This window comes from Ammospiza caudacuta, chromosome 22 (assembly GCF_027887145.1).
Source record: "Ammospiza caudacuta isolate bAmmCau1 chromosome 22, bAmmCau1.pri, whole genome shotgun sequence".
Classification (NCBI taxonomy): domain Eukaryota; kingdom Metazoa; phylum Chordata; class Aves; order Passeriformes; family Passerellidae; genus Ammospiza; species Ammospiza caudacuta.
Genome location: NC_080614.1, coordinates 9,080,831 through 9,108,374, shown reverse-complemented (window position 1 = coordinate 9,108,374; position 27,544 = coordinate 9,080,831). Strand labels below are relative to the sequence as shown.

Genomic DNA, 27,544 nt, shown 5'->3' with positions numbered 1-27,544 from the left:
GAGTAAAGGGTAATTCCTGCCCGGTTATTGAACCCAGTGGGGACTGGGAATGGGAAGCCACAGCCCAGATACCCCAGTCAGCACGTCCTTCACCAGCACAGTTAATGGGCTGCTGCCTTTTATCATGGGAGCCTCTATCTAGTGAGCAGCCTGAAGGAGAAGGGTCCAGAGCCCGTTCTGTACTGCAATGTGTGATCAGGACACACCAAGGGCCACGTTGAAGGCCATGGTCACCTCCATTCCAGCTGCAGCCCCACCATGATGCCCTGGTTGAGGAAGCCGTGTGGCCAGAGGAAGGCTCACCATGGTGCTGGCAAACCCACATCTGGCAAGAGGCAGGAAAACAAGCAAGAGAAAGGAAAACAAACTGGGATCCCAGTGCAACACCACAGCAGATAAGAGGCTTGCTTATCTTGCTTGTGCCTTTAAGCACAGCTCTAGGATGGCAACTGAGCCCCAGGCAGCTGAATGTTCTCAAGACACTTCAGGCACAGAGTCTTGGACCAAGTCACCCATCAAACAGGGCGCTGAGTCTCCAGGAATATTTACACCACTGTGCTTTTAAGTAATAGGAGTCCCTGCCTGTCATCTGTAGCACACACAGGTCCATCCTGAGCAGGATCCTGAGCAGATGCAGATGTTAATAATCCTCTGTCCTTTCCCATACACCTTTACCATGGAGCTCCCCATCTGTCTGCAGGCAGTTGATAAACAACCATTTCACATGGGAGACAGGTATCATTACATGGCTCTGCCTTCCACATGGGGAATCAGGGAAAGTGTGTGATGCAGATTTTGCTGGGACTGCAAAGAACATTCAAGCAAGCTCAAGGCCTCCTACGTCCACATGCCAAACACAAAACAGCCTTTTCCTCATCAGAGGACCAAGCAGTAGGGTGTGTGTGATGGCACAGAGGGCCGGACAGAAGGCCCTGGACTTACTACAAATGACCTCATGGGATTCACAGCTCACAACAGCCCAGATTCACCGTGAGAAACAAGTAAACCCAAACCATGGCAAGAAGGCAGAGAAGTCTCTGCCTTCCTCCCTGCTGCAGCCTGACATACATGTGTATCTCTTCTACAGCTCCCACCTCTGGAAGGCACATTAAAAAGTAATCCAAGATTTGGCAAGACCTTCAGATACCTCCATTCAGTCAATGGCATCACTGCAGAGACTGCTGGCAACGTATGTGCAGGAGGTTATTAGTGGTAATTGGGCTAATGAGTTTGCCCAGTCTGAGGGGTAATTGAATCACCTCTGTTTGTGTAAGCAAATTGAGAAGACACAGGCCTGGCCCCACAGAAGTAGGTATATGCCTAACTCCTATGGAAATTGATGAGAATTAGGCACCAAAATGTCTTGTGAGTTCTGGGACAAACAAAAAGCCCCATCTTGCCAACAGTAAAGCCAGCAGAGTCATGCCTTTTAGTTAAACGGAAACAAGAATCAGGTTCTCCTGCAGACACACCCAGATGCCTGGGAAACCAGAGAGAGAAGAAAATAAAGTGGCTCCAACCTTGACCCTAAGAGTGCTGACAGCACCATGTTCCCTCCTCTTTCATTTTCACATACGAACTCAGGAGCTATTGGACTCCAGATTCATGGCCATAGCTGCTGATGGCAGGTCACAGCCTTAGAGCAGACCAGATAAATAGAGATGTAAGGTATAAAAGAGGAGCAGACACTTTGACAGAGAGCAAAGAGAACCATCCCGTGAACAATGCAGTATTTAACAGGGTAAGAACTTGGAATTGCCCACTGAACCACACAGAGACTGATGGTATGATCCCCCACTAGTACTTAGACAAGAAAAGTGGGAGTGCACTTACTTTACTGTAGAGACTGTTCCAGTTGTGATGGAGTCTGTCTTGGAGAAAGTTGATTTCAGGTACTCAGGAGTGTTGAATGGCAATGAGATGGACTGCTCTGGCCCGGCCACCGGAGTGCTGCTGGGGGTACTGGTGAGGGAAGCAGGGGCCAGGCTGGGGACTGGAGCTTTGACTGGAGTGAGCTTCTGAATGTTCCTCACATCGTACTTGGAAGGCCGGCCTACCTTGCCTGTCTTGAAGGCGATGGCTCCTCCCATATCTGGGCTTCCTTCCCCAGGCTTGAAAAGGTGCAAGTACTTGACGTTTTCTAGGTCATACTTGGAGGCCTTCTTGTAAGTGTTGCCATTTTGTGGCCTGATGCTCTCGCCCGTCTTCAGCTTTTGAATGAAGAAGTCGTATTTGGAGGCCCGCGACATCAGGCCCTGCATCTGGGAGCTGCTGGCAGAGGGCAGCGGCAGGATGGTGGCTTTGGTCTCCGTCAGCATGGAGGCGTCTGCGCCCGGCACGCGGATGGGCTGTGCCAGCACCGAGGACGGCTCCTTGCCCAGCTTGGAGCCCAGCTCCTCAGACTTGGCCAAGTGCATGGGCCACGAGAGCTGCTCTCCGGCCTTCAGCTTGCGGATGTACTCCTCGTACTTGGAGAAGCGGGCGCGTTTGCTCATGGCGTCTTCGCCGGGGAGGGAGGCGGCGGCGGCGGCCTCTGAGGTAGCAGCGTTCAGCTTGTCGAAGCTGATCTTGCGCGCCAGCTCATCCCGCATGTTCTGGTCGTCGTAGCCGAACATGCCCAGGAACTCGTTCATGGTGGTGGCGGCGTAATCCCGCAGTGATGAAGCTTCCCCTGCGGTGAAACGAGAGGGGAGAGTCACACCAGGCACTGATTTTTCTTCTCCTCCCATACCAGCGCTAGTAGTGGGGAGGGGGAGGAAGGGGAGAGGGGAACATGATCTACTGACGTTTGGCTCACTTGTTAGGTTTTATGACTCTTAAATTAATTTGTTTAAAAAAAAAAGTAATTAATACTGGGGTAAAATAAAAAGAGTTCATCAATGCCAGGAAAATCAATTTCCTAAATGTTCTAGCCGATGGCTTTTCAGTACATTAAACAAAGTTTCATAAATGTCTCTGCACTCTTGCCTTGGCCTAATATGAAGAAAAAGTAATTTTACTGGAAGTGAGACCAATGCCAATATGCCAAGGTTTGTACAGATCTGTCCTTGTGTATATTTGTGTATGGAAGGAGGTGCACAGAGGATAGATGGCAGCATGTGTAAGGGGGAAAACCCATGTGAAATGCTGTGTGTGTTGGTGAAGAGAAAGCAGGGCTGGCTGAGAGCAGGCAGGACACAATGGTGTGAAATGGATAAGGGAGATGGGCAAGGCAATGTATGGGGTGGAGCAGGAGGAGGGCAGAATAGAACAGTGCAGAGAGGAGGAAAGAAGCAGAGGTGCAGATGAATCAAGGCAGGGGAAGAGCAGCAAAGGCTGTGTGCAAGAGAAACCTGGCAATGGGGAGTGCAGGAAGGAGAGCAGAAGGCAAGACAAAGACAGGACAGTTCCCCATCACTGTTGCAGTCCTTCCCTTCCCTTCCTTGTCAATTTTGTAAGGATTCACTCAGCTTGCTCTCCTCCATCTCAATTCCTGTAAATGGACAGCTACTACTTGCCATGTGGAAAAGGGCCACAGTCCAGTGAATGCTATGGAAACCTACAGGCAGCCTCTCAAGCAGCCAGGAACAGTTTCCAGTTACACCAGGAAAAGGGAAAGTCCACACAGGTGAAAAATAGGTAAGGTACAGCCTTCTCTTCATCAGGATTTAGACTGAGGAGAGAAAGCTGTTGTCCTGATGTGGGCTCCAGGGAGGGGGAGAAAGCCAGTGCTCTGGAGCATGGGCTGAGGAAGGGGCAGGAAGGGGTTAGTTTCATGGAGCTTGGTTAAAGGGAGGAAGAATGAGCAAAAGCTGTCCTTCCTTGGGTCTCTCCCTCCCTTCTTCCCTCCCCTACTCCCTCAGGCAGTTTCACAGCCCACCATGATGGGGAGAACACACATCTGGAGGTCACCCAATATCAGTGTAGAGGAGGAAATAAAGACTGCTCTGATGCGCCGGCTTGGCCTCGTTTAGGCTTCAGTGTGACACAGCGCTCCTCCTCCTCCTCTCCCTCCTGCTTTCTACTGCAGAGTAAAGATTTACAGTGTGCAGGAGTCCTTCAAACCTCCCTCATCATCTTTACTCAACACTTGCTCTGGCTCTAATGGGCAGGCACATTCCTCCCCAGGCAGCCAGCACAGGGAGGGACACTGGCAGCAGAAGGGAAGTTCCGGGCATGGGGTCCCACTCAAAACAAAGCAACACTGCCTTGAAACACAGTGGAAAAGGAAGGCACCAAGACGCTGCCACAGAACAGGTCAGTAGATCCAAAAGATTCCTAAGAAGGGGGGAATCTGACAGCCAGCGATGCCACTTGCACAGGCAGGCACGTACACGAGAGCGTTTCCATGCACCAAGAGCCTGTCAATGAGCACAGCCCAAGTTCAATAGCCATCAGCTCCCACAAATCAGTTTTCACAGGACTCTGTGGAGGAAAAGGCTGCCTGTGACGGGCACTAAATGGGCAAGACCATGAAGGTCACATTCCTGCTCCAGGACTGCCTGGAATAGCTGTTTCACTGCAGCAGAAGCGCTGCTACACTGGCTCCTGTGTGCGTGGCTCTGGGGGAAGGCGATGGGAAGAACACGCCCAGAGCCTGCAAGGCAAGGGACAAAGCCACACCTGCTGGGAGCTGCTTTAGCCCAAAATGACCTTCCAGTTCCAGGCACTTAAGCCCAGCATTCTGCATGGGATTTGGGATGCCTGACTCCAGAATAAACACCCTGTTAGTCACCGAATGGGTGGCAATGCCCCTGCGGTATCAGGCTCAGGGCACAGCACACCCTCATGGGTTGGTATTAACCCATGTTAAATGCAGAACCATTCCTCACTGGGTCCAGCAACAAGACTTGCCTGAAGGACAACTTTATCTTTCACACACAGCATATAAAAATTTTCATTCTGCTTTAAAGCAGTTCTCCTCTTCACCTCTCTTTTTTCTTTTCCCCACTTCCACTTCAGTGTAGCCCTATGACCCAACAGAAGAGAATGAACCCATGAAATCCCTACTGGGTCTAACAATTTCCTGTTTCTGTTAAACCTGCTTTCCCTGTTCTGCTTTTCCTTTCTTTTTGGACCAGTAAAACAACCCCCAGCTTTGCTCATAATGCCCTGATTTCCAAGGACTGCACAGAAAAACTCTAGCCAGCTTGTGTCAAGCTGCAAGGGGAAAAAGAATACCACACTAAGGATCTGATACAAAATGAAACTATTAAATGTGATTTCTGCTAGCTTTATCCACTGCCCTGAAAGCCAGTGTGCCCCATCTTTGGTACCATGTGGCTGTACCTCAGCTGGGTAAACAGATGCAAAATCCAAGCCTATGGGAAAGGGGAAGGGGGGTGGTCCAGAACTTCTTCTGAGCTTTGTGAAGTTTGAGCTCAGCTTTCACTGTCATGGATTTAATCCCCAAACCCACCTTGAATTCTGCTCTTCCTTTGCTCAGATTTGGTTCCAGATGATCACAACACCCTCCCTGCTTTGCTGGTGCTGCTCAGTCTTTCCTCACACACATTTCTCAAATGCTGTGGCCAGTTCCCAGTGCTCACTGCCAGCAACTGCAGCTCTACTCATCCAGCGTGAGCCCAACAAGCCCGACACATCCCATAAAGTTGAGACAACCTGCATTTAATTGCTCAGGCACCTAACATGAAGGACAGAGGCTCCTCCAGTGGAGGCACCCTGCAACAGAAGGGAGCTGGCTCGCCAGAAGGATCGTATGAATTTCAGCCACCTCACTTCACATACACTTTCGGACAACGGTGAAGAGGTAATTGAAATTACCTAACTGACAGAAAACCCTCCTCATTTCCACAAACAGACAAAAATAAAGCAGGGCAATCGTTGGGAAACACTCCCTGTGAGGACTCCTGGAAGCCACAGGAAGCATTATCCCTGTGTCTTCCTCCCCCTTCCCTGCACTGCATTTTCCTCTCCTTTCCTGTGTGATAATAAAGGGCTCCCTCTCCCCCAGTCGCCGCTCTCCATTTGTGGGCATTGCCAAAGAGCAGAGATCTGTGTGTCTCAGAGCAGCTATCATATCACAAAGGATCCGAAGCTAGCAAAAAAGGCGCTAAAAATAGCCTGCAGCAGCACACTATATATGGAAGGAAAAGCAAAACAGCCCAAATGGAGTGCAAGGTCTGGATACTGGGGGATGGGACATCCCAGCCAGGGCTTTGTCCTTTATTCTGCTTGGGAGGGAAAATACATAGACCTGGGGGATACAGGATGATGAGCAAGAAACTGGCACTTGGCGTGTACGCTCTCCTAAGTGAAGTCTCCCCAGGAAATTAGGAAGAGAAAACTCTCCTGGTTGAAAACAGGGCCAATGAATATTCCAAGAGACACAGCCAAGAAGCTAAGAAAAGAAAGGCAGATCCAAAAGCTTGTACAGGGGGAAGCTCCTACTCCGGCTGCTTTAGCCCACTATATAACAGCCAAAGTGAAGAACATGTGTAGGAAAATCTGCCTGGGTGTGTGTGCGTCAGTGAGCGACTGTGGAACGGGATCTGTGTCAGAGACCGCACCGAGAAATCTCATTGCTATATATAAATGTGCACGGAGAAGCATGGGCCGGTCAGTGGGCAACAGAGGGTGCCTGAATGAATGAACAAACACATCTGCACATCCAGATCAGCTCCTGACACCCATCTCCTGACAGACACCAGCTTTGTGACTCCTCAGTCATAGGAGGGCACACGGCAAGACTGAGCACCAACTCCTTAGTCCTGTTTTTCCCAGGGGGGGGGCTGGAAAAGAAACTCCACCTTGTTCCAAAGCACGAGGCTTGAACAGAATTGAGTGAGCCTGTGAGCTTCTGCCTAATGCACACCAAGCCCTCCTGCCAGCCTGGAAGGACACCAAGGTGGCCAAGATTTGGCAACAGACCACGAGAGGCACTGGTGGAAGACATGGGCACGAGCTGAATCCCCAGAAAGTGGACAAGATGTGTACACACCAGGAACCCTTCTCATCCCCATATAATTAGGATCACTTTTCCCACTGACCAAGAAAGCCTGTAAGATGCAGGATTTGGTTTTCTGTGTGGCTCCTGCTTTTCACACAAGTTTGGGCTCAGCTTTGAACACTGCTCAGCACTGTCAGCCCTGCACCCTCTGTTCTCATGGGGAGCAAGTGGTGCTCAGATTCTTCAAATCAAGGTTTCTGTGGTGACTCCCCCAAAGCCACTTTGACTGGGAGGGCAGTGCTGTATTCCTCTCCTTTCCTGACTCCTGTGACACCCCAGCTCCCACCAAAAAATTCCTCCTTTTCGACAGAGGAAATTCCAAATCTCACTGGAATAAGTTTAGTTCACGCTCAGTAACGTCAGGTGTTGAGAGGACTCGGTGATGAACAGCTGAAAATTAATTTCCTGAACACTGACAGAAAAAGTAAAGGAAAATAACTTTGTCCTTTCCAAGGCAAGGGATGTTTCTTGTGCTTTCAGGGAAATGTTGCAAATGACATTTATAATAAGGTTCTTGAAGCAGACGCTCAAGACACAGGAGCACGTCTGTTTGCAAGTCAAATCCCACGTGGTTCTATATGTAAACTGGACGCCTCATGTGCCATTACCTGCCTTAGACATAAATGAAGCTTCAGCTACCCCCCCTTCCCAAACAGTTACCAATTTTTGCATAATCCTTTGACAATACAGCCCTGCAAAAGTATTTTACTTAAATCTCTTCACCCAGTGAGAAACCTCAGCTTCTTTTCATTTTCTCTAGTTTGGGAACATTTTTTTTTTTTACATTTAAGTTCCCCTTCTTTTAGTTTTTATAGCAAATAAAAGCTGCAAATGGTGAGGTGGGGTGGAGTGGTGTGAATTAAAACAAACTAAACCAGAGTCCAGGCACAATCACCTTGTGTCTGGGAACGACAAGGGCTTTCCTATCAAAGGAAACTGAAGGTCACACTTTCCCTCATTGATCTTGCAATGTTTGTTAATTACTCTGTCACTGATGTGGCGAAGGATAATTAAACAGCTCTGTTTATATCTTATATGCATAATTATGTGCGCTGCCACTGAACTCGTGAAGACTGGAGAATGTGCCTCTCCAGAAGGGGAACGGACAGACGGAGATGAGTTTCAGCTGCATTATTAACAGGAGGAGGAAAACATGCGCACACACAAAAGGAGGAAAGTTTGATGGATTCACAAAGTGCTGAGATCAGGGGAGGGGTGCGTGCAGGTGGAGCAGATTAGGGGAAGATCTTTCAATTACAGATCCAGCCCGGCTGAGTGACAAATGGGGAGGGAGCTGCTCTGCCCTAACCGAGAGAATTCAATTCACCCAAAGCTTTCATCAAGGCTTAGCGCTCATACACCCCCTCAAATCGATCTGGGGGAAACCTGGGTATCAGAAAGGGAGCAAGAAAGTCATCTGAGGCTCTCCCCAACATCTCTTGTTGACCGCAGCTTTTGAATGAACCACAAAAATGAAGCAGAAGCAATCTGAAAATAGGAAACACGGCCAGAGGAAGAAGACAGGAGATGGTAGGGGAAACTTTGCTTTGAGAGTGGCATTTTCACCAGCTAAACGCTGAGCTCAGGGTGGGCAAAGCTCGAGGACTGGGCCCCTCATGAGGGGAGGCAGCACCATGACACGAGCATCACCTCAGCCCCTCCGCCCGGCCGAGGCACCACAGGGCAGCAGGAAGGGATTGTGACATTCACTGTCAGGTGGCTCTCTAGGGACTGTCCCAGCCTTGCCCTGGCTCAATTCAGCCTCCCATAGCCTCCCTGATCCGGTCCAGTCCCTGCAGGAATGCCTCGATGGCCATTCCTTCCAGAACCTTCATCCCAGCCACTGCTCCCATCCCGCCCGGTCCGGTCCCTACCCAGGGATTTGTGGTCTGGAAAGAACTATCCAGCCATATCCACCCTCACCCCACCCTTCTTGGGAAGGGGAGGCCAAGCCAGAGGCAAACTCCTTATGGTCCCAAGAGCAAAATGACAGGCCTCTGTAAGGGGCTCAGGGCTCTCACTCCTCCCCTTGGCTGCCAGGTGCTGCAGGACCTGCCATGGACACAGAAAATGTCACTCTGAAGCTGCCCTGTGTCAGGAAATGGAGGGCACAGAGGGCTTACCTGAGGTGGTTCCTGCCCCCAGCTTGGAGCCTGGTTCGCCACTGGAGGACCGGTAGGCATCGTCCTTTGCTGGCCCATCTGAGTCCCTGTCATCCAAGAAGCTGCCGTCCTGGGAGCCCCTCAGAGCGTCGGCCTCGTCCCCGTTATCTTCCTCGTCGCTGCAGCCCTTGGGCTGCACCATGTAAACCCCTTCAGGGGGCACCTCCGTGCTCTCGGTGCTCTTGCATTCCTTGCCCTCCGCTCGCCCCAGCAAGGGCTCCTCATTGTACTCCCCGTTCACCCACTTCTCGATCACCTCCCTCCTTTTGTCCTCCTCGATCTTCTGCACGCAGCTGAGTCCATCTGAAAACTCTGTCCCCAGCTCCTTGGTGCCGGGCTGGGGCAGGTCCTTGTTGCTGCTCTCCTGCTGTGGCCCCTTGTCCGCACGTGCCTGCTCAGCTCCCCCGTGGTCGAAGACGACTTGGCGGCTCAGCTTGGCACAGATGGCATTTAGCTTCAGGCCGCCTTTGCGCTTGGCAGCCATCGCGGGTTTTCCTGAGGCTGCGTCAGTGCATATAGTTCTTTCAGCTGGGAAGAGAGAGGAGAAAGAAGCAAGGAAGGGCATTAGTGGGATCAGACAAGTTGAGCCCAAAGAGCAAAAGGATGGTGCCAACCCAGTGGGCTTTCAGGCATGGCCAGTCTCATCCTTGGAAAGGTGGAGCTGCTATGTGCTTCCTAAGCTCAGAGTGGAAGCCCAACCAGAAGAGCTCGGTGAGAAGCATCCTCTGAATCTGCTGGGACCAAAATGGCCACAAGAAATTTGTGCTGGGACAGAACTGGCTTTGAAAGACCCCAAACATCCCAGGCAGGTGAGTGTGGCACCAACCTTTGCTCCTGGCTGAGGCGGGGTACCAGTTTGTCAAAAGTCTGGACTGACCCCTCCTTCAGACTGCAGCACCACCTGCTTTAGGTCCCTAGCTCTATCCCACATGTAGTGGGTGCCAGAACCACGCCAGCCAGCAACTGCACCCAAGCATCTCTAGCAAGGACAACAGCTTCCCAAGCCTAACCCTATGGACAGTGAGGAAATCACCTAAAAGGGTTTGTGCATAGTCTCAAGAAGAGAACCAGTATGCACCTAAGAGAACCAGTGTGGAGGACAGGAGCCCTGGCAAAGTGTGTGTGCTGGAGCACCACAACTAGACTGGTGTGTCACAGCAGTTTGGAGAAAATCACTGTGGGCTGGTACTGGCTGATCAGGCCCCTGTGCCTGCTCAGTCTCGCACACAGGAAATTCTGCTCTCATACTTCCCAGCACAATCAGCTAATTAGTGTGAGTTTGTTATTTTAATGTAGTTTATTCATATGTGACAGCTAGTAAAGGAGGGGTGAGAGAAGGTGGGGGGAGAGAGGAAGAAGGTAAGGTCTTAACTTCAAGGTCATGGAGAATCTTGAACTAAACGGTCTCTATCAGAGTCACTTGCATAATTATTGCACCAACAATTAACAAGGTTCAATCCCAAGTAAAAGCAAAATAATTATTCTAAAGCAGTTGCATTGTCTCATTTCTCTCTTTATTTCTGATACCTCTGAGAGATGCCCGGACTAAGCAGGGTTAAAGGACTGCAGTGGACACACAGCCTGGCTCTTCCCCCAGAGCAGCGCCAAGGCAGACCCTGCCCTGCAATCCAGGGCTCAGGAAGAGCGCTCAATAAAACACATGCCACAAGAGTTACTGTGGGGACATGGTTGGAGGTGGAGGTCCCTCCAAAATGGGGTCTTGGATTTTACATTGTGCTGAAAGAGAGGCCAGTCACATGTAGAGCAAACAGAACATGTCTGCAGACCTCAAATGATGAGAATGGGCTCCTCCACTGCACAGGACTCCCTCGTGGCAGCTCAGCTCACACCTCCCTGTCACCAGCACACAGGTGCTGCTCCACAGAAGCACACTGAGATTAATCAGACCCCCTACAATGCACCCAGAAGCCACTGTGACAGCCCCTAATCCCGTAACATGACAGCCCAATACAAACAGACTGAAACTTTAGACCTGCTGTCCAACAGCCAGAGAGTGGCTGCTTAGCATAAACTCCTGACAGCTTCAGACACGCTTCCCTGTCAAGGACTGCGAGAAAAATAACCCCCCGACAAATATATCAGCCCCCCACACAAAGGGAGGCAAAATGTACTCCTCCACTTTCCAAAGGCACCCCCCGGCACTAACACCTACGTGCAATCATGCTTTCAGCAAGGGAAAGCACACGGTGCTCCCAAACACGTACCTCCCCATCTAGAAATTACAGCTGTTCAAAGAGCTGTGTGTATGCGCTGGCACACTCCGTAAACACAGTCCTACATGTACAGGTTAAGAAGTCCCATCTCCCCAAAATACATTCCTGCGCCTTCCCCCACGCATTCCTTTTTTCACGCATTCCCCAACACAAGCCTGCAGCCCTCGCACATACAGATGGGCACGGGCAGATGCCCATAAAGCTGCGAGTCTTTATTTGCTGGCACCCTCCCTTCCAATTGCATTCCCACTATTTAGGGCACAAAGTGGAGGCTGATCCTATGTCCAGCTGGTACCACAGAGGGACTCTGAGGAGGCTGCTGTGAGCTCCGAGTGGAGCCTGGCCAGGACACCTACAGCTCAGGGCCGTGGGCTCAGGCCAAGGGCAGGAGAGCCCCGCTGGCTGCAGGTGGCTGGGACGGAGCCTCCACGCCGTGCCTGCCCGGGGCCAGGGCACTGGGTCAGCACGGAATCACCAGCCTCTCTCCCAAGCACGGCCTGGTGATTCCCCGTCCACGCTCTCACGATAGCCAGCCCTACTTAACGGGTGAGCTCAGCGCCGCTCGCAGCTGGAGATAACCGGGAGGCACACATTCGGCAGCCCGAACCCCCACTGCCCTACCCCTTTCTGCCAGGAAGGCAGATCCCATTATTCTGGTCTGGAGGTGAGCAGCCAAGTGTGTGCACCAGCTGGCAAATGAATATATAAATATTTATTCAAAGGAAAAGAGGAACAGACGTTCCTGAGGCTGCACTTGCCGTGTATGCAGCAATTCCAGGGAGCCTGCAACTCGTCTTCCATTCCTGCCCTGCCTCCTTCCATCTCACACACCCTGGCTTTGCCCCTCTACCTCTCCAGCTTCTGCCCCCCCAGCTCCTGCCCTGCCCCTTGACATTCTTCCTTTCCCTTCTTTTGCTTGGGATTTTTCCTCTTTAACATTTTGAGAATCTTTTCCTAAAGTTTAAGCTAAAAATATAGTGAGTTCTGAAAACATGCCACTTCCATGATCTATAGAACTAACTCTCCCAGAGACCTTCCTGGAATGGCATTTGCTCTGAAATACCAGGGCTCTATATCTCACCTATTCCAATATAGGTGGAAATCAAAACCTCCAGCTTCTCCAGCCAACCTTGCAACCACCTCTCACCAAGTCTGGACACATTTTATCATTTCACTGCCTTACTTCCTTCTCTATGGAATGCGAGGCAGATTCCTATTCCCTTCTTTTACGCTGTCAAGTCCATGAGCAGAAGGGAAACCCTTACAGAGAAATGCTGAACATGAGCCTCAGGTTGGAGGAGACCAGAGCACCTGTGTTTCGTTCTCTCGGGCAGAGGGAGGGAAGCTGAGCTGTTGGATGAGGGATCATTCTATCTGCCCAAGGTCGGCACTGCCAGATCCCAGGAGCCAGGCAGAGGCACCCTCCCCCCAGGCCGAGCTCCCCACCCCAAATCACTGTTTAAAGATTCCAGGCTAAGTAAACATCCCCCTTCATTTTCTTCATCTAAATAGAAATGTTTTGATTTCACATCAATCTAAGGAAGCCATTTATAACCTGATCCTGTCACACGGACTTTTCATCTCTGCCCGGGACAAACTCTCCCACAAGCTCTATTTACACTGAGCACTTCCTCTGAAAACAATGCCACCGGGAGTTTACTCCTCTTTGCCCCTCTCCACACCCTTGGAGGAGACACGGGCTCTTCCCCCCTCTGTACCCATCGCTGCGGCATCCTGACGGCAATCCTAATCCTCGCTTTGAAGGAAAGGCAGATCTTGCTGCAGCCAGGCCTGGCAGAGAGGTGGGCAGAGCTCACCTGGCCCTTCTGCTGCCCTGCTGCCCCTGCTTCACCCCAGGTGCTGCCAGCAGCTCCCATGCAGAGCCTGGCTCTGTCCCTGCATGCAGCCCTGCAGCAGCTCACCCAACTGCACAGCACAGCGTGCAAGCCGGGCACGGCTCAGCCCTGCCTCGCCCGAGGCACAAAACGGGCAGTGGGGGACACACGGTGTGCAGGAACAAAGGGATCTGCAGCCCGGGCAGAAACGGGCCACCCCAGCCAAGGGGGCACACTGCTACACTGATAATAAGCCCAGCTTTGCAGGGAGAGGAGGAGAGAGCCCAAGCCTGGATTTAGCGTGGGGTTAATGAAAACACCCTGACAGAGGGGAGGAAGGGTCCCAGCTGGGAAAAAGGGCGTGTGGGAGCTGGGTGAACCAGCTGGCATGGGTGGAGGGCAGCAGCAGGAGCTCTCAGCTGGGCAGAGCCGGGGTGCAGGGCAGAGCCCTGGGGCAGGAGGGCCCGTTCTGGGGGGACAGGGTGCTGGCTGGGGAGGGACAGCCTTGTCACTTCACAAGGCCGGCTACGTTGAACAGATGGAGCTTTCATATTCCTATTGAAGAGTTTTAAGCCCAGCTGAGCAGCTCCGTTCAGGAGGGAGGTCCCACTGCCAGCTTTCCAGGAGCTGCAAGCTCTCATTCGATTAATTATTAACAGCATTATTTGGGGCGGGGAGGGGGAAGAAAGGAGGGCTGACATGCATGCACAGTCCTTTTCTTTTTTAACCACTGTGGTGCAAACTTGACTGGAGACACTCCAGTCTGCCCAGCAGCCCCAAGCAGGGAGGGCAGCACGGCTCACTGGGGTGAGAGGTGAGGATGCTGCACACTGGAGCCTCTTCACACTTGAGCTGCAGTCCCTAAAATGGAGCCAAACATTGGGAACATGCTTCTAAGGAGCAGTGCCCTGGCACTGCCCAGCCACATGCTGGGAGGAGGAGGGAAGGCAGCCAAGTGCTCAGCCCCTACCAGAAAATATTCTCCCTCCAGCATGAAGACCTGTCTATTACCCTAAGGCAGGGCCAGGGCAAAGGCAGAACATCCCAGGCATGGCCCACAATTGTCTGAGAGTGGATTTAGTGCGTATTCTCCCCTCTTCAGTTTATCAATAAAACATTTTATTGCTTTTAGCCCAGGAAATGACCTTGGATTAGTGGATGCTGTCTGTTCTGGCTGACCTTGGGGAGTTCACAAAGGCTCTTTAACAACGTCCTCTGCCCTGCAAGCATGGATCCCGCCCGTGCGTGCCTGCGAGGAGCTGGGGAAAGCCCTCGGTGCAGAGTCAGACGTGACAGGCTCCAGCTCAGCACTGGGCAGCCAGGAGAAGGAGAGCCAGAGACGTGGGAGGGGAAACGGAGTGAGCAGCCAGGGTGTCCTTACCCGAGAGCTGCCAGCTTCACTCCCTGCTTTCCCACAGCCACGAGGGCTCTCCCCACACACCCCATCTACAAACCGGGGAGGAAAGGCTGGGCACGCTGCTCTGGTCCCCACAGACTGCCAGAGCACGGTCTGCCTGCAGTCCTCACTGCTTGATTTCTCCTGCCCACCACACTGGCATTTATAGACCCACAAGGGTCTGCTTTCCTCCCTATCTGCAGCTCCCGGAGAGCTGAACTCTGGTTCAGCCCTGGCCCAAAGGGGCAGAGAGCAGTGCCAGCTCCCTTCAGCAAGCCCACATGCTTGCCTTTGCTCAGCCTTCTCAGCTGTGATTTCCTGATCCCCCAGCCCCAGTGCAGGGCAGGCACTGGGCAGGGATGACAGGATGCCCTGAGAGCAGGGGAAGGCACGGGCTCCAGAGATGCTGGTGCCCTGCTCTGAGGCTGCCAGCCTGTTTCTCACCACCTGGCCATTGGGCTGCTCCCGTGCTGCTGATGGGGCTTCTCTGCGAGAAGAACCCATGAACACAGGGAGCCCCTCCTTTACCCAAACAGAAAACAGCCACAGCATCCCTGAGCAGTGTGTGTTTTCTGTGAGGGAGTGTAATTCTGAAAGGAGAGAACGGGACAGGAGAAACCAAGAGGAATTTTCCTCTCAGGGGAACAGACACTACAAGTGAAGAGTAGTGAGTGCAGAGCTGTAAGTCAGGGCCAGGTCCCTGCATGCCAGAGGGCACAAACAGCCCACCCCCTTACAACATAAAAGCCTTCCTTTTCAGCCATGTCCTCTCCCAGTGTCCCCATCCTGGACACAGAAGGTTCCCCATCCTCTCCTGCAAACATCTCAACCCTTCCAGTGCTGCCCACAGAGAGAACCAACCCCTCCTGGCGGGGCAGCCAGGCAGGCAGGACCCCCTTCCCAGCTCCCCAGCGCCTGCCCCCCGCCCCAGGTGCCGTCTCCTCCCGTCGCATCCTCCTGAAGAGCAAGCCCTAAAGTGTTAACGGCGATTGGTGAAATGGCACAGCAGATTGCTACAATAAATAATTTACTGATATTTATAAATATTCAAATCAGCAAGCTTCAGAAATTGAAAGGGGGGGACTCAGTTGACGGGGAGGAGGGATGTTTAGGGAGGGGAGGGGGGTCTGACATTAATTCCCAGGCTCTCCAAATTCACTCGAGAACTGTTTCTCATTTCAAACAAATATTAAATCTTTTGGTGTCAAGCCTCCAAAAATAAAATATCAAAGAGAAAGTCACCACCCCCTTGGTGGCCAATGCCTTGTCTGCCGTGACTCTGGGTGCCCTGGGTGGCCCTGTCCTCTCCAACAGCCACTCACTGGGGGACTGGTGGCAGCCTGCACCTCTAATGCAGCTCACCACAGCACCAACCACCAGCCAGGACAGGAGTTCCCATTCCTCTTATCTACAAGCCCCTGCCTTCATCTTCCAGGAGGTTTTCTAAACCCCACTGGGAAGAAAGGGCTGCAGTGAAGATGGAGTCAGGGCTCTCGGCTCCACTTGGGAACACGGCTTTGTGACAGAAACAGAACAGGAGGTCAGTCCTTCACTCCTTGCCTCTGGAATAGAATTTGGTTTTGGTGATTCAAGCTGGGGATTAAGAACCAGAAATGCTGGCTTCCAGCCTGGTTTCCAACCACAGCATAGCCATCAGTCTCCCCAGTTTTCTGTGCCTTGAGTTTCCCCATGCAGGGGAGGGGAGTGAGGACAATTACCCACAAATGAGCCTTACCCAGTGCTTTGGGGTCTTTGTATCAGCACTCTATGTCACTGTGCTGGATTGTTACAGAGTCTTTTCCACCTCTGAGCATCCTACTGACCCCTTAGATGGCCATGGGAGATGATCCCATGTTTTCCCCTAGACCACCCCACTGGTAACACAAGGCTCCAGCATGGGGTGAACTTCCCCCAGATGAGTAATGGCTTTTCTAATGCACGGGCAGGCTGTCAGCTTCCCTACTCCCAGTGTTTTATGGGTTTAACTGAACGGCTCTGAACTCCCTAGTAAGAAATAAAGTTATCCCTCAGCGTCCCTTCTAAACATTTCACTCAGTGCAAACGGTGTTTAAGAAAAATGAGGACATATTTCTTCTTAAGGATGCAGTATCCCCCTTCAGAGGCCTAATTTATGCCATATATCACTGGCCAGGGAGAGAAAGGCAGTGCAGACCTCACACTAGGAGCGAGCTGGCCCTAGCACAGCCGCTCCTGCTGCAATGGTGCAATGGGCTGCAACTCAAAAAGTCCTCCAGAGCCCGCAGAGTCCCTGCTGAAGGGCCGAGCTGGCTGGAGGCAGCAGGGCAGGATGGACACCTTCAGTGCTCAGCACTGTGATGCTGCAAGCTCCTCACCTGCCCCGCCAGCCCAGCCCAGGGTTGGCAGCGTCCTTGTCCCCTTGGGGGCTGAATGGGGACAGTCCCGGCCCCTCTGCCTCACCTGGGCTCCTCTGACACCCTCACCCACCCTGACCTGCCCCACCAGCTCTGCACAGGCACTTGGCACAGCTGCTGGGGAAAGTGGTTCAACTTCGAGCAAGGACAGGACTAATCCTTCCTCGCAGCTCTTTAGTAACGCACGTCTGAACCTCTTCCCAGGCAGATCTCAAAAATTACTCTAAATGTGCTTTGATCTTGTCTGCCCTCAGCTTCCTCACTCAGAGAGCCACTCAGGGTCTGCTTCTCGCCCGAGTGCCAAGGCAAAGCTCCTCATCTCTGCCCTTGCCTTTGCCTTGCTCTGCACTCGTGTGCCCTGGAACGTCCAAAGGACAAGAAAAGAACACCTTTCTGCATACAAGTTACACAGTGCTGAGTGTAAAGAAGAGGGGAAAAAGGTGGGGAACAACGTCAGGAATTCTGATTCTGCCACTCACTCTGCTACTGTTCTTTCTCTTTGGGCAAAGGACATTGTGCAGGCTCCCCTTCTGCCTGGCTCCCCTTCATGGATCACCCACTGGGAAAGGATTTCTTGCCCAGCTTAGCGGGCCCACTGCCTTTGCAATTTAGGTACTATTGCAAATCGAGTAATAGCAGAGAAAAAAATACTGATAGAGGACAGATTGAAGCTCACAAGTCCCTTGTGTCCTGCAGCAAACTTCCTAGTTCATTTGTCAATGCAGGATCTTTGATAAGACATTTCAGCAGTTTCCTTCCTATGCAAACCTGCTCTCAGTGCTCCAATCCAATGCAGTGAGCAGGGTCTTGGCTCCCCAGGCTGAGCAGCAGCTCCCTGGAAGCCTTCTGTCCTCGCCATATTTCTTTCAGATAACATAAAGCCAAGAGGATCAGCTTTTCTGATCTAGTTTCTCTTCCTTGTCTTATTTATTTGTTATTAATTTTTTAGTCTGGTTAAAAGGTTTACCATCCAGAGGAGCATAAGTAGCCTCACTCAGCCTAAGTAACTCTATAAATCAAGCACAACTGCTAGCATCTACATCACAATCCTGCCATCAATCTCCCCACAGGTTGTGAAGAAAACCAAGGGGGAAAAGACATGAAAGGGAGAGTGAAGAGTAATAGCTCATCACCCTCAGGTCCCTGCAGGCTCCCTGTGGCCCTTAGAAAACTCCCTGTGAAGCCAGACGTGTTGCTGGGGAAACTGAATGCAAACACAGTGCCTAACTTCACCTCTCCACAGCCCAGAGTGCTCAGGAGTGCTCACAGGAGGACACGGTGGGTGCAGAGAGGGAGGGAAGGGTGGTGGGAGCAGAGGGCTGGGAAAGCCTCTGGAGCAAAGCCTGCTACCTCACTGGGAGCCAGCTCCCAGGGAATGAAGATGAGGCCAAGGCCTGAGCCTCTGCATGGACCCCTCACTGGAGACTGAAGGGGTCAAGGCAAGGGGTGCAGGGGAACACAGAGATGTGATCAAGAGGACACCAGATTTGACACAGGGGAAGCAAAAAGGACCAGAGAGAGACAAGAGATCTCTTAAAGGACAGATTCAGAAGGGAATTGCTCCAAGTTTCATCAGTTCCTCTTGCTGACTGTCTTCAATGAGTGATTTTACAGAGAACCCCAAACCACCAGGACCCAAGTCAGGGGACACCAGCTCCCTGGTGTCAGGCTGGGCTCATCCCTAACTGAGGGCAGGGGTTAAGTGAGCCAGCTCCTAAAATAGGGTCCCACTGACCTTTTGGTACTTGGTCGGCAGTTTAAGAGCAATTTGCAATCCCTTTCAGCACTATTAAGCTCAGACCTAAAAAAGAATGCAGGCTGCTAATTAACTGCAGTGGGAAGTCGGGAGCTAAATAGGAGTTGGGAGCGTGAATGCTTGTTGCACCACTAAGAAATGCAGGGCCAGAGAAAGTTCATTACTGTGGTCTTTCAAAGGTCCTGCAAAGTAAATCAGTGTGTCAGCCTGCAGGAGGTGAGTGAAACCTCAACAAGGACTGCATACAAAGAGCAAACCAGAGCATCTCAGCCTTCCAGCTCCTGTTATGTCCTCTCCTCAGCCCCTGGTTGCTGCCTGAGCTGTGTGTGAGCGGGTAACTGCTCTGGGCTGGCTGTGCAAAGGGGGCACTCAGTGCCCTGAGAGGTTTCTGTGATCCCCAAGTGGGGCTGAACTCTTTTGTGAATCCAGAGCAGGTGCCCATCACACACCATACTGGGAACTCAGGGGCTCTTTGATTCCCTGCAGATGTCTGCAACCTGCAAATATTGTGTAGTGTGGTTAGGAGAAATGCTTCCATCCTGTTGGAAGGAATGATCAGGCCAGAGGAGAAAGAGCTCTGGTGTGAAAGCAGAGGGTCATGCCTGAGTTGTTAGCTCAGCAATCCTGTCAGACAACCCCATGGCCGGGCCATGTGGGCACTCACTCCATGCTTCCCAGCGCTCACACTACTCTAATTCCATGTCTTGCTTTTTGTCGCTCTTCCTTCTGGTCATTAGAGCTCATCTTCTTATCTCCTATGTCCTTGTGAGCCTGTCCATGTGCCTGTGCTATCACTGACTGCAAACACCCCTCCGTGGGAACACACACGTGTACAGAAACGTGGCCGTGCAAGGTACACTATCACATGCAGACGCACACACGACCCCGCACACAAACACACACAACTGTACGCACATGCTAACGCACACCAGCCCGCGTAGCTGTGACTGTACAGGTGTCACACCTGCACGTACACACATGTCCATACGGACACAGCACCTGCACCCTGCACGCACCTGGCTCCGCTCAGCCCCGCACACGCAGCCAGCGCCCCACGGAGCCCAGAGCAGGCAGGCAGAGCCCAGAGCAGCCCCACGTGCAGCCAGCCAGCACAGGCAGCCGCGGGTGTGAGCAGGGCACCCGCGTGCACTCACACTGCACACACGCTCCGCATGAGCCCCACGCCAGATGCAGTTTGTGCTGCAGCCTGGAGCGACAAGACAGTGGACTCCCAGCTGGAGCCTGCAGCCGGGGACAGACACACTCCCCATCCCACCAAAGAGCCCCTCTGTACCCCCAGCCCATGTGCACCTCACACCTTAAGGCAAACAGAGCACCGGGGAATGTCTCATGGAGCTGACGTCCCAGCAGAGTGTGTGTGCCGGGCAGGGGATCTCTCCCTCTCCCTCTCTCTCTCTTCCACTCGCATCTTTTCATGAACTCTATTTCTCTTTCCTTTCTGAAAACAACTGAGCTGTAAATACTGTTTAACCTTCTTCCCCCCTTCCCCCTCCCCTCTGCACTATAAAAACACAAATATGCCATAACTCAGCTGGCTCAGCCGCCGCGCCTCCAACATGCCCTGCTCCAGGCCTCTCAGGAAGGTCATAACAAACGACTTTCCGATTCAGTGCTCCTGAAATAATTTTGTGTATTAAAACCTGAATCTGCACTTTCTGGACCGAAAGCCTCTCTTAATTATGGCAAGCGTCCTTGGGATGGACAGTGATCCTTCACCACAGCACTGCTAACCAACCGGAGAGGCAGTGGCTCCGGCTCCCCACCACCACCTCCTCCCGCTGCCCCCTCCCACCACCACCCAACCCACAGCCCCCCTTGCTCCCTCGCCCCCCCGCCTTCCCTTTGCCCAATCTGTTTTCAAAGTGTGTCTGTCCTTTATTAAATTGTTTTCTTTTCCACATTATCAGTTGCCATGGAGACCTCATCTCTCGGATTATTTGAATTTCATTATATCTATTGATTTGGGAGCATTTCATCTTTTTTATTGTTTTTCTGTCAATTTTCAAAACGAATAACCATCTAATTTGCGTCAGTGCTGATTATGTTTGTCCCTCAATAGAGGTCGGCAGCTGCGTCGGGGAAACAAATCAATGGGAAACCATCATAAACCTCCCCAGTACAATCTCCAGGATATGTGGGTGACATTCCACGCCTGTGAGAAACACTCATCATATCCAAACTTCTTTCTTTCTTTTCTTTTTTCTTCTCCCCTTCTTTTTTTTTTTTTTTCCTTTTCCCCCTCACAGATAGCTCTGCTGGTCAGTTGCAGGTACCGTTTAAAATCGTATTTATCTTACCCACGGACATGTACAATTTTGGGCACATCACATTTTCAGACAGGGAGGGGACAAGGGTAAGAGAAGTGCAAAGGAATATTTTCTTTTTGTAGGAAAGAATGGAAGAAAAGAATGATGAGGGAAAGAAAAAGAGGAAAAGTAGATGGGGATTGCAAATTGCTTACTATGTTTTTTTTTTAAATAATTTATGCAATTTTAAGCATTTATGTATAAATTTTTTAATAAGCCACCCTGGAGCAAAATAGCCATTAACATCCCAACGTCCTTCTGTCCAATGGGCTCTTGTGCAGGATCAATTTCCGAGAGTACTTTCCTTTTTTTTTATGACATGATAAAATGCTTTTAAAGCAACTTACACAAATATGGAAATTTTTTTCCCCTCCTCTTTTTTTGCCTCTCTCTCTCTCTCTCTCTCTTTTTTTCTTTTTTTATAACAGCCTCTACTTATTCACCAGGGAGAGCAAGTGAGTGAGAGTGTGTGTGTATGTGTGCTGGGGAGGGCAGTTGGCAGAAGGATAGACCCAGCCCTAACTGGAATGGACCTGCCTGTCCTTCTAACAAGGGCATAAACTTTCATTAGCGATGCACACAGTCAAAGGCAATTTAGGGAAACGCGCTGTACAGAAAAGGAAAACCTCAGCGTTTTTACTCGGTGGCTCCTTGGCTCCGTCCAGGGGGCTCTATCCTTGAGCTCTGCTTGTGCTCTCCAACCAAAGTGACCCCATGGCCACGGGGGAGGCAGGAGGGAGCTGCCGAGGGGCTGGGGCTGCTCGGGGATCGTGCGCCCCGGGCTGGGCCAGGGCAGCCAGTCAATATTAACGTCCTGCTGCAACACACTGGTCCTGCAAGAGGCTCAGAGGGATCTGTTGCTCTGCCCGCTGCAGAGCTTCACCCTCCAAGGGGCCAGTCCTCCCCAGAGGTCTCTATTTTGGGCTTCTGCACACTGACAAGGAGCTTGCAGCCGCTTGATGCCCCTTTGGGGCATTAGTTACAAGCCAGCTCTGCCCAGACCAGACAGATGTGTCGCTGCTGCTCCTGTTTCCACAGGATATACAGTCTAGTTATTTTTGCAGCTGGGACATGTTTGGCCTCACACAGGAACCTGGAAAATACCATTCCTAAAGGGACAACTCCTGCCACTGGCCCCACAAGCAGGCACAGCTCTGCAGAGGACGGACAACAAGCACAGGGCTGGAGGGAGAACAGCCCCACATGAGGGGCTTGGTGGGTCTGAAACTAATGGCCACATGTTGGAAATGAAACACAACTATCTCTGCAGCTAGCATTCTCTTGGCCCTTTGGCTTTGAGGTTGAAGTTTGTGCACCCTAAGCCAGCTATATGTTATACACGCCCAAGCATGGGAATCCCTGAGCACGTCCCCATTATTTGCTCCAACACAAAGCCCTGACAGTACTTTCCACACAAGAGCAGATTTCTAGATTTCTTTACCTTTCTGTATGACACACATCCAGAGATAATACACACCTATGAATTTAATCCTACTAGCAGCAGGTCTGCACATTACTGGTACCTTTCACACATCCCTGCACTCTCCCAGCCCTGTGCAGCCCCAGTGCAGGCTCAGCCCCTGCAGTGCTGGCTGGCACAGAGCTGGGCACACACTTGCCCCATCTGCCATGTTTGTGCGCATTTGAACTAAAGCAGAGGTCAAAAAAAAAAATAAAATTCCAGGGGCAGCCAATGCTCAGCTGGAAAAACACAAAGTGCCGAGAACAGCAAACCCAATCAATAACAATCACAGCCCCAGCAGTGGGTGAGGAAAGCATGAACTGTTTTGGCCTGCTCCCTGCATGCTCACCCACTTGGGAAAACACACACTCCCCAGAGGCCCGTGATTTCATCCCCTCCCACTCCACCCTACACTCATCCTCACCAAAAAGCTTTATGGAGAGCAAGTCCCCCAGGCTCCTGTTCTAGCCAGGAACTTAGCAAAGAGGAGAGAGGGGCCCTGCAAAGAGAAACTGGATGCCTGGGAATGAGGTGGCACCTGAGGAAGGGTCTTTCAGGCAGCAAAGTGCTCCTCACACCCCACACCCTCCTAACCTCTCCTCCCCTCCAAAGTTTTGCCCTTTGTTCCCCCCTTTTCTATCCCAGTTGCTGGCCTTGCCCTTAGGGTGCTCTTCTTCTCCTGTCTTCTTTCCTCAGGCTCCCAGCACCATTCCACCTTTCTCCTTCCCAGCAACTTCTGCCAAAGCTCTTGTGGCCCCACTCTGCACCCCCCTGCCTTCTGTACGCCTCTCTGCTCTCATTCCCTGTGGGCCCAGCAGCCAGGTCTGGCAGAAAAAGCTGAGCTTCCCAGAGGACAGCCCTGCCAGGGACTGCTGGCCAGCCTGGGGAGGGGGGAACATGGAATTCTGTCAAGGGACACATGGGAGCTCTCCCTTCTTGTGGTCTCACGTCACTTCTCACTCAGACTGCACAGATTTGGGGGATTTCACTGTCGCAGCAGAGGTCAGCAGGAGTTGAAGGTTTTCAGATCATATATATCACTCTATATGGTCTTGTCTATAGTGAGTGCTAAATATAGCCAAGCCAAACCTGGAGGTGACTTCAGAGCTGTGGTGCGGGGACAGCAGCCACTGCACAGTCACTCTCCACCTCAAAGCAACGCAGATGTCACAAGTCACAGTCCAAAATCAAGGATGCCTGTGAATCCTCTCTTCTCCCACTGCCAAGAGTCTGAGCCAGGCTCTCCCCCTCTCTCACGTCTGCATGATTCCTCATTTTGAGGAGTCAAAATGAAACATCTTCTTGCTTCAAGGTCCATTTTATCCATGGGATGTTGGACCCTCCTATGCATGACATGCCAGCATCTGTGTCAGCACAGCTACTTAAAAACTTAACCAGTGGAAGAAGCTCTGAATAGAAGGGGAAAGTCTCTTGTGTGGGTCAGAATAATTAGACTGAGCTCAAATTGGCTTTAGGCATCTGCTGCTGTGTCTGAGCAAAATCAAGCCATGCTGCTTCCATCAGCATCTCTCCGCTGCTGGCCTGGCCCTGCAGAACTGAGGGGATCACATACTGCCTGGTATAGGGCATCTCTGGGAACAAGACTTGCCTCAACTGAAGCCATAAAGCCTCCTTATCCAGATATCATTAAAGCCAAGAGAAAAGAGGCCAGACAGAGAGATTGAGATGAGCCATTTCCCCAACAAACTTGCTTCCCTTTTTCATTCGCTCCTTTCTTTTTTTTTCCCCCTTTAACTGTCATTAAAATAACAAGTTTCTGTTACAGTCTAAACATTCCCACATTGTATAAAGGGTTATGTTACACTAGAGTCACTGCCGGGCCCAGTGTTTGCACAGAAACCTCACTGCAGGTCCCCCCTCCTGACGAAGTGACTTATTAAAGTTTAAACAGTAATTAACAGAACAATAAAAATAAAGGGATGTTTGGGGAGTCGTAGTGCACACAGGGTTTTTGGCAGTGCCAGCACTTTTCAGTGCCCTGCGCTGGCAGAAAACACGGCTGCAGAGCCGGTGGGAGAGATGGTGAGCTGCAAGGGGCTGCAGCAGGGCCAAGGCACAGCCCCAGCCCCAGCACGAGGGGCAGAGAGCAGCAGGAGGAAGGAAAGGCGTTGGGGCACTGGGGAGAGGATGCCCAAGGGTCCCCTGGCAGGAGGCTGATCACAATCGGCATCACCACCAGCCCTGCCCTCCCGTGTCACACAGCATCAAGAGCCTCCACTGCCTCTTCCCCCATTCTGCTGACACGGCCCACACAGGCCCCCAAAACTCTGCCCTTGGGGAATCACGTCTCAGGAGCCAGAGCTGGCTTTTGGGGAAGTGACTCCTTTATTTTAAAAGAGTAGTAGAGAGGGAAGAGCAACCACAGAGCAAACCCCTGAGAAAAATCTTGCAATAGGGAGACTCTTTACAAGAGACTCCAAGACCAAGCCCCTTGCCTGGGAAGTTTAAAAACAGACAGATGATGCCTTGTAGGGACTGATCCTGCCCTGTGCAGGTGTGAGCTGCAGGTCCAACAGCATGGGGTAAGTTCTGGGGTCAGTCATTCCCTCCTGAAAGGCAGCCAGAGCCAGGATCACAGAGGCAATCCCTAGAGCCTTGCCAGAGCCAGAACCTTCCCAACCCATGTGAAGTTGGCTAATCAGAGCTCCCTTTACAGGAGAAAATCTGCTTTTTCTCTGTTTTGTTCCCATTTCCAGTAGCTTGGCTTGCCTAGGATGAGCTCTAGAGCATGTGGGTAGAGTTTAAGCTTAGGTTGTCAGCCCTCCCTGTTACCCAATGTGCAGCAACTCAGAAAGATCTCATCTGAAGATATTTTTGGTGCCTATTGTAGCTATTCTCAAATGTTTGCCTCAGTAGCTCACAGTGCTAGCTGGCTCCAGCCCTGATGTGTGACTCAGTACACACAGCATTGTGCAGTCCCATGTTTGCTAAATCTCTTCCAGTACAACTGCTCAGTTTGCAAATAAAAAGACAGCTCCATGAGGCTGTATCTCCTGTGCAGAGGGAACTCGGGGAGTGCTGCCTTGAGCCTCTCCCAAAGCCAGGCCTTGGCTCCTGGTCTGTCTGGGAAGCAGCGGATCTGACCTGACCTGGGCCCTGCCCTGCTGCCACGAGGACACACATGGAGACATCCATCACCAGCTGTTCCGTCAGCCCAGAGCCTCCCTTCCTCTGCTGGGATGAGGAAACCCCAGGGATGTCCCCAGAAATCCCAGTACCATACGTGAGGACACTGGGACCCCGCTCACCCCTCTTGGAGGGTAACTGTGAGGTGGGCTGGGCAGTGACAGGTTAATGGCTGGATCCGATGACCTTAAAGGTCTTTTCCAACCTAAACCATTCTATGATGTTGTGAATTCAGCCCAGGCTTCCAAGGTGCTGGTTTGCCAAGCCATGAGGAAGCCTGCATCAGCCACGACAGCCCTGCAAACACGTGCCAGGGTGGAGGGCTGGCATGTTAAGGTCCAGATTTAATGAAACCAAAATCCTGTCAGCCTTAGTGATTCTACTGCATTTGGGTGCAAATTGATAAAGTTGCCTGGAGCTCCAGGGAGAACATGAGGTGGAAGCACGGGGGAAAGGAGAGGCTGAGCTGAAGGCACACTGATGCACTTTTACTTTACACCTGTGTTTTAACTGGGCCCCAGGAGCTGAGCTGTATGACACACAGCTCTCCATGTCTCCCTTGCTGCCTTGTCCCATTCAGCACCCCCTTCCCTGCTCAGGATGCCTTCACAGAAGCCTTCCTGAATCCTCCTGAGGTCCTTGGGTCCCACTGCCAGGGAGGTAAATGGGATGGGGCAGACACAACTTCATTCACAGCCTTGTTTGGCCAGCAACACTATTGTCCTCTTATCCCCAAACTTCTTTTTTTTCTCTGTGGCTTTTCTAGCTCCCTGGGAAATTGGGTGCCACTGGCTTATTCAGACTCACCCTAGAGACAGTTTTCCAAAGTAAGCCCCTGAATCCACTGCAAATCAGGCAGGGCAGCTACTGACTGAACCCCCTGATCAGCTGAGCTGCTGGCTCTGTTTTCTTCTTCTTTTTGCTGCCCCAAGCCAGCTGGACACACACAAACAGCAGCCAGGATTGAGCACTGGAGCAGGGTGTTGTGTGAGGGTCAGCAGTTCACAGGAAAGGCAGGTACAGGTGTCTGTCATCCTCACTCACTCCTGAGGCTCTCTGCACATTCCCACTCTGAATTAATGTTAGCTGAGCTGCCAGTCCCTTTCTGGGGGACTCTCCTCCCCAGCCACTGAGCATGGGCAGCTCATCTCCACACACTCAGCCCAGTGCCTCAGCTCTTCCCAACTTGCTGGGCTCGATCCTTCCCTGACTGATCTTATGCTCATGTCACTCTGCTTGGCTCAGGAGAATCATTTCCCAGCTGACACCACAGCAGTGACAGAAGGAAACTCATGCCTTTCCACTGCTGCTTACACTAAACTGAGAGAAAAAGAAATGCCACCCAAATCTGAACTTTTCACCCCATTCACCCAACTATGGGATGTTCCTCAACTCCTGGCTGTGCTGGAGTCAGGGTCTCCAGACTCACTTGCAGTGAGAGTGGCAGTGCCTGAGAGGGGAGAGGTGTTGAACAAGTACAAGCAGGTGCAAACAGAACAACAGAAGGTGCCCCCAGGTCAGCACTCACGTGCATTTTCCTCGGCCATGTCTGAGGAGACTTGGAGTCAGAACAGAGCACAGCTTTGCATGGGGGTCTCAAACATGTTCACAATGCAGAAAGACTGTCCTGTGCACTTCCTTTTCCAACACGTCGTTCAGGATGTCTCTACAGCAATGCCAGTAACTGCCTGTAGGGAATGTTATGTTAGAAGATTATCTAATGCACTCTTCATCATCTGGTCTTGCAATCTACAGTGGGAAATCAGAGCAGCCAGCATGGTATGACCCTTCCTCCAGACACCACTGAATTCAGATACCATTATCACTGGTAGCCTGGTCCATGTCCCAGAACTTAAGCTCTCTTTTGGTTAACAGGCCATGAA

At 51.7% G+C, this 27,544-nt stretch overlaps 1 protein-coding gene across 1 annotated transcript in view; it reads right to left on the bottom strand.

The window, feature by feature from the left end:
• The window catches only part of CASZ1 (castor zinc finger 1), a 60,549-nt gene extending 33,205 nt beyond the window's left edge, over nucleotides 1–27,344 (bottom strand). The window contains exons 1-3 of the mRNA XM_058818805.1: nucleotides 27,190–27,344; nucleotides 9,073–9,639; nucleotides 1,834–2,671 (exon numbers count right to left, since the gene is read on the bottom strand). Of these exons, the coding sequence (XP_058674788.1) occupies nucleotides 1,834–2,671; nucleotides 9,073–9,639; nucleotides 27,190–27,208 (1,424 nt within the window). The 5' untranslated portion in view covers nucleotides 27,209–27,344. The remainder of the gene's footprint in view (nucleotides 1–1,833; nucleotides 2,672–9,072; nucleotides 9,640–27,189) is intronic.
• Between the last annotated feature and the right edge of the window lie 200 nt (nucleotides 27,345–27,544).